The sequence below is a fragment of the Anguilla anguilla genome, chromosome 1, assembly GCF_013347855.1.
Source record: "Anguilla anguilla isolate fAngAng1 chromosome 1, fAngAng1.pri, whole genome shotgun sequence".
NCBI lineage: Eukaryota > Metazoa > Chordata > Actinopteri > Anguilliformes > Anguillidae > Anguilla > Anguilla anguilla.
In genome coordinates, this window is record NC_049201.1 from 16,530,544 (window position 1) to 16,540,064 (window position 9,521).

General features: G+C 42.8%; 1 protein-coding gene across 1 annotated transcript; it reads left to right on the top strand.

Annotated features, from left to right (window-relative positions):
* The first annotated feature begins 7,347 nt into the window (after positions 1-7,347).
* LOC118222968 (ankyrin repeat domain-containing protein 17) lies at positions 7,348-9,480 on the top strand. The gene has a single exon (XM_035408966.1). The coding sequence runs from the start codon at positions 7,463-7,465 to the stop codon at positions 9,050-9,052; it is 1,590 nt and encodes a 529-aa protein (XP_035264857.1). The 5' UTR covers positions 7,348-7,462; the 3' UTR covers positions 9,053-9,480.
* Positions 9,481-9,521: the final 41 nt, after the last annotated feature.

Genomic DNA, 9,521 nt, shown 5'->3' on the forward strand with positions numbered 1-9,521 from the left:
GCAATTAGCTGGCTATTCAGTCTCATAAACCCCAAAATAGATTTTAGCTTTAGAAAAAAGAAATTGCTTTTGATAGAACCATATTTGCAGGTGTGTAACTTGAACATGTCGTACCAGTCAGCAAAGCAGTGTGCACACTTGTCAAGTGCTGGAGTACTTTTCTTTTCATTTTTCTCCCTTTTCGTGTTCGTTCACTCTTAGTTTATTTTACAATGCAGTTTCTAGGTTTAATAAGTTTCACACAAAGCTATAATTTTTGTCTATCCAAAATCCCATGGTAGGAAAGCTGATATTAGACATTCCAAAGCGTGGAGAGGGGAGATGGAACTGCTCATTAGCAGCTGGTTATGATGTGATTACTGGTGGTGGTAATTAGTAGGCAGGACAGGGGAAAACAGTTAAAAAAGCCCCTTTGCGGCCAAGACGCCGTGCCGGAGATGCTGCGGAGGCAGCTGTGTGTCACCATAATGGACAGATCCTTGCAGGCAGCTGAGCTCTCAATAACAGCTCTCTCAGCTGACCCCGAGACACCCACATGACGGAAAATACAGTGAAGCTGACAGAGGGGTTGGGACCAGGTCAGTCATCTCATCACGCCCTCACTTTTCTCACGAGCTCTGTGCTCGTCTCTACTGCTGCTGTCCAAATGGGCTTCTTAACACCTGAGGGGACCTGAGAACAGTGAGTCAGTTTATACTCACGGTCGTGAGAATGAGGGCTCTGACCACTGTCCGCTTGTACTGCTGGATCTAGCAGAGAAAAGTGCTGTTTCTTTTTTCGAGGTGCTGTGGCTGTACCGTGTGAAAATATATATTTCCTCAAAACAAATGTCTGGCCCCGAAATCTGGTAGAATTTCATAACCGGTGGGTATAAAGTACAGCTGGGTGTCTTCCTTTATCAGTGGGGCGCAAGTGACAGGGTTTGAGAACAGTCCTCCCGTTGAAGTTATTCCTCCCTCCTCCTAGCATGAGCCCATCTGCAGCGGCACATGGACCGGCACCGTGACAACGCACCAGCTGCTCAGACTCCCCGGGATGACAGAGTGTGAAACTGCCATTGAACCCAAGCTGTCGCGTCCTTGTATCTCATCAGAGGACATTAGAGGGATGGTAAGGAGATTAAAGAACAAACACAATTGGAAACGTATTGCAAACAAAGGGATTAACCAAGACGCTGGCTCGCTGGCACTTCGCTTTTGAGACTGATGCGAGTGGGTGGGGAAGGCATTCATTGGACATTATGTAACAACGGAAACCCACATGGAGATGGTCAGTGGAAAACTAAGAGCCCTTGAACTGAAAGCCACTCGGTACATACAACTCCCTCCCCAAGTACTGAAACATGATTACAAATCCACCGCAGCAATGGGGAAGCAGAAGTGCCATTATAATGAATTTGCCCTTGTATTGAATTTGACAGTCCTTTCTCTGCCCCGTTCACACACCCAGTCCCCATATCTCCTGAGTGTGAGGCTATAATTAATTCCTCTGTGAAGCATAAGGAACAAGGACCATACCACAGGAAAAGGATCAAAGAAATGAGAAGAAAGAGAAAAGGATTTTGAAAGACCCACGTGTCAGTGGCAGGAAAGCTGCCTGATCACTATTCCATTTACAGCAAATGCATTTTAATCAGGTCGTATGTGTCACTATTAATTTTTCAATGCGTCCTTACTTTGATCTATGCTGCTACAAAATGCTACTACAATGTAAGATGGTGCAGAGATGCCACTATTTGCATGTGTATTTGTTCAACTGATAAAAGAATTTGTATTTGGACAGAAACCATAAGTGGGTGTGGTTTAAATAGGAAGTGATACAAAAGTAAAGAAGAACACATTTCTGGTTTTATATCCACTATCACTGATATCCATCATATACTAAGAAATTACCTGTGTCCCAAACTGCATGATCCATGCTTTTCACTATCATGCTTCCAAGTACGCACTCCAGTCAATGCACGGACGCACTGAACTACTTATCAATTTTTACTGCCTATCTGCATTTTCTCTGCGGGAAAAATGGCTCTCCTCTCCTATTGGTCTGAGTGCTTACCCCTCCCAAACAGGGGGTCTGTGTCTGCTGGTACATTTATTTTAGTTTCACACTCAGTCAAAAAGCAATGTGCTGTGCAGTGCAGGAAAGTTGCTCAGTGAAGAGTGACAATAGCAATTAGTATGTTCCAGGAAGGCTATTACTGAACTGGAAATAAATGCAGTACATGAAGGATAGCCATATTTGACACATCAAAGATAGATTACACAAGCATACACAAGTCCCTCTGTCTTCATGCTATGCTTAGCAGGTAAATTTAGATTTTGAGACATATGAACTATCCTACGCCGACCTACAGGATGTTTAATCTTAAAGTATACTTCAAAAGAAGGCAAACTGGGCTGAAATCGAACACAACCATATATGGCATTGCATACATGTAATAGTCATTGCAGCTTTGGACAGTTGTGATGCTCCACGCCAGAGGGGGGTGCAGATTCAGATTCTGAGGTTGTTATAATTACAGGAAACACAAAGGTGACAATGTTTGCTGCACCAAAGAAAACAACAAGTGCAGTAAAGGTGCAGACACTTGATGAGTGGATGAGTTTGAAATAACTTATAGTAACTTCATTTAGCGCTGCAAAAAAAGAAAAGAAGAAAGAAAAGATGGTATGTTTGTTCGCTCAATCAGACAAGGAGATTAGACGCAGCCAACACAGTCAATGCGGAGTTTTGTTTTCTCCGCAAACGTGTCATTTTACGTCATTTTGCTCTTACGAACTAGCCAAAATGTTTCTGCAGCAAATATACTCCCACCTTTACCGCGGGCTAGTAGAGGAGGAGCTGCTTGAAGCTTCAATGCTAACTTGCTTACTCCATTATCGAATGATAGATGACAGATGACAGATGAATTTTGATAAATGTATGAATCATATCCGGCATGCTTTTACTGCTTGTTCTTGTTCATCAGCTTAAAATGTAAATGACAGCAGTCATACAACTACCGTCTGGGAAAGGAGCCTATACAGAAAAAAAAAACTCGGTATCTCAAGCCTGACCACAGATGGATAGCCCACACAGACAACTTTTCGCCCGCGCGGACACACACACGCAAGAACGGCGGTCCTCTCTCTCCCACTTCCGGTTCCCGGTCCTCGGCTTAGATGGGCAGTGGCAGCTCCGAAAATGTTATCATGACAGCAGCAAAGTACAAACCTGTGCTATTACTTTAGCGTTGATTATAACAACAACAAAAAAAATCCAAATAATTCTACTGATATTAATATACTATTGTTTGTGCATTTTCAAATAAGGTATTCGTATTCAGTATTGATTGTACTGAAGTGGTGAGGTCTAAGGTGATCAGGGGTGAAATGGGCAAACGAGTCACATCCAAGACTGAAATTAGAATCTGCAGATGTGCCTTCCCCTGAGGCTGCATTCTGTTATTAAAGACTGCTGATCACACATTAGATTTACATTATCCTAATTGCTAATCCACCATTCTGAAAGGCTACTCCTGTGTGATATGTATTTATAGTGCCATTTATGTGTTTTTGCATGCATCCACTCAATTAGCAGTATATTGAGCACCCATTTGGGATGCTAAAAGTCTTTCCCATTAAGATGCACAGATCCATTACACTGGAACAATGTTCATAGGGCTTTAAATGACACATATATGTGTGAAAAAATAAAATCAAAAAATGTCCTGCCTTGAGCTGTGAATGAACTGAAGCAAAGTCAGGAGCAGAGTTTTCACAGGATCACTGTTTTTATCCTTAAAGGAAACAGGTCATTCCTTGCCATGTAATGAGCTACAATGAATAAATGACTGTAAATTTACAAATATATGTTCAACATCAATATAATGTATATACCTAAGAAAAAATATAATTAAAATTTATCCCAAGGCCCCCGTGCACTGCCTAACATCCAGACCCAGAACCTCTGACTATCCTAGATACACACACAATGCATGGTGCCCCTAATATTTCTAGTCCCCTACATACATGCCTCAGGAGCAGCTATGGGGTTCAAGAGGCTTTAACAGAACATTTTGCATGATTTAATGTTTTTTCAAAAAGCAACTGAACATCTTCTCCATGTCTGTAAACTTTAAATTGATTTGCAGCCACATGATTAGCTTTTCTCAGGAGCAAGCTATAAGCTTTAACGAACAAGTGTACCTAATAAAGTGGCCACAGAGTGAAGATAAGCAAAGATAAGGTATTTTCATCAATCACTACTTACGTTTTTGTTGATCACATGATCACAATGATCTTATTAAAACAGTCTCATAGAATTATATAAGGTTAGAAACAAGAACAATACCGTAAAAAGATCCCAAATAGTGTCTAAAGTAGGCCCTAGGCCGCTGCAGAATAAATGTCTAAGGCACAGATTATCTTAAAAGGCCAAATACGGCTGAACCAACACAATAACTCAACCAGAGCCGGCAGACAGCCTGCAAGGACTCAGAAAGAGCCGGCTGGAGTCTATTTCTGGAGAAAAGGGAGTCTGAAATAGCAGCCAAGGGCTGTGAGAACTCTGCTGGAATACCAGATAAGGGCAGCGGTATTAAAAAAAACAAAAAAACAAGCCATTGCACCGTCTTATCTCAAAGGTGCCTTTTCGCATTTGTCTTACTTCTTGTTCCCGTTTTAGAAATGAAATTGTCTGTGAAGCCAGTGTCACTCAGCCCCAAAGCCATCAATTTGTTTTCAAATATCAAATGATTTGATGAATATGTAGAGCTGGATAAATGAATCAGGCCTAATTTAAGAAACCACAGAAAAAATAATTAGCTTCGGTACCTGAGAGTAATCTAGCGAGTCTTGTTGACCTGATTATAATATTATAACTATTCAGAGAAAAAGAGGTTACATCATAAACACACCATCCTCGCTTTGCAAGCCGCATTCATTGGGGTAATTAGGGCGTGAGCATAGAGCAAAAACACAGGCTATCCTGGGACAGAAGATTAATTAACTGCTTCAAAAAGCCAATTGTTGAGAGCTCCTCCGTGACAGACCTCATTACGTTATGCAATCTGCATTCATTCCCCAATCTTTCCATGGAAAAAGAACCCTCACTTTAAAGTGCACTCACTGGACACCGAAATTAGTACTGTATTTCCCGTGAACTTTTGCATTGTTACCAGAGGCACATCAGCACACAGAAATGTTCTGGCGGGGTAAGCCCTCCCAAAACATGTGAGTGTGAGTAATTGATTCATGACTGATGATGATAAACCTGAATAACTCAACTGGCTGTTACAAAGACTATATCACATCATTAGTCAGAGCTTTTGTTGAATGTCAAGCCTTGTGAAACTCAGAAATAAAATCAGAATAAATTCAAAATGCCCTGATTCTTAAGAGAAATGGTGCCTTTTTTCCATCATCATGTTTAAGGCTGTAAACTGCGTCATTGCGCTTGCCATCTGGGCTGTTCACAGCTAACAATATCTAACTTTACAAGTCAAACACATTCAAATGAAAGACAGGATCTTGGAGACTGCAAATAATAACACATTGACTACAGCAAAAGTCGGTCAGGATCGTTTCCTGTACAATACATTGTGTATCAACCATCTCCCAAACCAAAGAGCACCATCTATAAAGTGGATAATTTCATTTAAGTAATAATAGCCCCTTTCCTTTTGAAAAAAAAACCCCTTGACAGAAAAGTCTGACATTATCAAAAAATGCTCAGAACTGATAAATTGTATACAGGGGAAAATAATGTAGGAATAGAAATGGTATTGAGGAAGACACTACTGATAATAGCTGAATTGACTTTTTAAAAGTCTTTGCATGTGGAAGGAATGTCAGTGTAGTTCTTAACCCTGTACTTACTTCATATGCAGTTAATGAAAGGGTCCTGTAGATTGACGCAACCTTATTAGCCAGCAAGGGCCATAGGATGTTGCAGTCTTATGTGGATTAATTCCTTGTGTTGCATGAACTGTTTCAGTTGGTGTCGTGCAGGGGTAAATCTAAATGGCAATAAATTAATGTTCCTCATAGGAGACCGATAGACTTGTATTAAAGACAAGCCTTCTGGAACCGGATGGTGAGCAGTAATTAAGATGCGACCCTAGGTGCTGTTTTTCTCACCTGCACCGTGGGACTTTATTTGGGTCCTGGATCTGTCATGCTGCGTTTCTAAATTAACAATTGAAATTGGACTATGGTACCAAGGGCACGGCAAGGCTGTCCTTTGGGTTTTAGATACTGCTTGCACTTCCACATTCTGTACACATGGGCAAAAGTATTAATTCATGAGGGAAAAAAGGAAGCTCTCAAATTGCATTACAAAACAGAGGGCCTGCTGCACATGAAACACTGAGATTTCATTGCTTATCACCTGAAACTGAAACTGAAATCTCTGACCAGTAGTTAGCTGTGAGACAAAATCGGCTCTCAAAACCATGTACACTAGTGGTTGTTAAACACAGAAGTCTGAGAAAAATCACACTGAAAAACTGAATAGAGTCTAGATCCCTCCCCTACATTCCCACAGCCAGTGCAATTCAACAGAAGTGCATTCAGCATATGCTTACACTGAAAAAGAATATATTTATAGTCTCCCTCAAGCAAAGGAAATGTAATCACTCAACAAGTCCTTGTCACTGAATTAGGGATATCAAAGTGATCTGTTGGAGCAGTTGGAGCACCAGGTGCCCCTGAACGGGGAAAAGAAAAAACAAGAACGTCTGGCCAGATAACAAGATGCAACAGTGCTGAGATACAACCTGCCTGACTGTCATTTAGCACCTGAGGGTTTCTGCTCTCTCAAGAGTTTGGATAATGAAGACCTACGGATGTGCTCTGAAGCTCCTTTGAAATCTGCATCCAACTAATGACTTAATTATAGTTTTTTTCAGTCTCTCAGTTCAGAAATATAAGCACATACATTTCCATGAGGCCGTGTTGGGGGTTTTGTGTGCGGTGTGTGTCTACTTTGTAAATATGCGGTAGATCACTTGACCTTTAAAGCTGAAAGGATCAAAGTAGCTATTTCACCAAATAAATAAAAAATAAATACAACCCTAAATACAAATACCTTATCTGGAGTGAACCAGAAAGGTTTCCTCAGAAACAGAGATTAATTTAAGTGGCTTTCTTTTCAGGAGGTGTTTACTCTTTTAAATCTGCGGACATGAAAAACACATACTATGTTTTTCTCCATGAGTAATTATTCAGTTACAAACAGCACATATTCCCTACTGGCAAAGAAGTGGAGAGGTAATTCTGAATGGATGCTGCAGCAGGTCCTCGGATGGCTGTTTCCTAGGCAACCCGAGGAGGGAGTGGAAAGCCAATGTAGGTATAAAAAGCCGGGCACCTCTTCTCCGAGACTCATTCAGAGCCTGATACGCTCCCTCGCTGCATCCCTCGCTTAAGTCTCTCGCTCAGCACAGATAAACAGTGAGGTTCCACTTTCTAACGCTGCACTCATGCTCCGACCAAAGGACTTGTGCCAAGGCTCAGGCACCAAGACATTCCTTGATGCCATGCACAGTGGCAAGATTCACCTGGCGCGATTCGTCCTGGATGCCTTGGATGGGCGAATCATCAACTCCAAGACTGAGAACAGCCGCACCCCTCTGATGTTTGCCGTGTGCCTGCCAGAGTCTGGGGCGCGGGTGAAGTTCACACGGCTGCTGCTGGAGAAAGGAGCGGATGTCAACTGCCAGGATGAGCACGGTCGCACAGCTCTAAGCCTTGCCTGTGAGCAGGGGCACCTGGACTCCATCAAACTCCTGGTGCAGTTCAATGCCGACCCTGAGGTCTCTGACGCCTGGGGAAACAGTGCCCTAATGTATGCCGCTTATGCGGGCCACAGCCAAGTCCTCGAGTTCCTTGTCCGGGCATTTAAGAGGCTGGGCTTGCGGCTGGACCAGACCAACCGGGCAGGGCACTCTGCCATTCAGGTCGCTGATTTATATGGACACAACCAGTGTGTCCAAGCCCTAAACATCCCAGGAAAGCGGACAGGTTCAGATAACCTTGGGGATGCCTACCTTGGGACGGAGCTCGGGGGCGAACGGCGGCGGCCTAACAGGCTCCCCAAGCAGGTCCTGGAGAGGTTCACCCAGCAGTTCCACAGCAAGTGTGAGGAGCACTTGCCAGCGGTGTTTCAGAGGCAGATGAGGGTCGGGGAGAGCAGCGGTCTGCGGAGGCGCCTGAAAGGTCACAACCAGTCCCCAGACAGGAAGGGACAGCCCAAGCCCTTGTTCAATCACTCACAAAAGCTTTGCAGCAAGGATGAGCAGGATGCCATTTTTGAAGCCAGGCAAATACAGAACAGCAAGCTGAGGGACAAGATGGGGGCTACAACACTGGACCAGCATCCACTGTCACACCAGGAAGATGTGAACAATGCCGGGGGAATTATACAAGAGGCCCAGGAGACAGGACCAGTGTGGGGTAAAGCAAAGTCTTTCAACCTAGAACATCTGCCATGTAGAAAACAGTCATACCAGGATGACTTGTCTGATGCAACTCATTCTACTGTAAGAATTAAGAGAGGGTCACTGCAGGATGAGCAAACTCTGATGAGGAAGACACAATGCCAAGAAATTAGTGCTGACAAATCTGTCCCTGCACCGAGATCTTTTTCAAATGGCAAAAAACAAGTGCTGGAGGCAACTGATGACGGACTGAGTCCACACTCAATAGTAAATGAGAGTTCCGGCGTTTCGTTGAGGCGGGAATTTAAGAAGCGCTCTAGCCTACCTCAGTATGGGCGCCAGGACAAAATTCTCTTCCACAGAGAGGAAATCGCACCAGAGAGGATCCAGCTGCGTCCCCCAGGATTCACCGGACTGGGAACGAGATTACTGCGGCGATTTACGGCTCCCGAATTTATGAGACTGGTAATGGACTTTCCCTCTGAACACGGCAGAGGGAAGATATCTCGATCCGAGACTTTCCCTTTTACGTCTGCACACCTGAAAGTTAACAGTCAGCCGAGTGTTGACAGTATCAGTGGAGTGACCTGTGAATTTGAAAGCAATGGCGCACGCCGTCTCGCTCTTGGTTAAGGGGAAAACAATTAAACGTTTTACATTTCACGAATCAAACATGTAGCCGCTTTTACATCACAAATTTTATTATGTGATTTTGTCAGTGTTCTAAATAACTGATCATATTTAATATATGGAAACGTTTAAATAATATTTGTTTCGTGCGTAAAGAAAGCTATATCCTCTATACCTTATTTGAACTTATAAAACGCTACGATAAATCTGACAAAAACGTAAAGGTTATGCCTCACGTATTTATAAACTGCTGTACTGTGGTTTGATATAGGCTACGTCTCAATTTGCTATGTGCACTTTTTCTGATGTATCGAACGCATTCTTACAATACGCTATCTTTATGTGAATATATGTCATTTGCTTTAGCCTACTGATACCGCACTTTCTTTGTACAATTTCTGTCGGGAATCCATTAAAAAATCTTAACATACTTCTGGTCTTCTGGGTTTACTGTGGTCTCATTTTATTGACT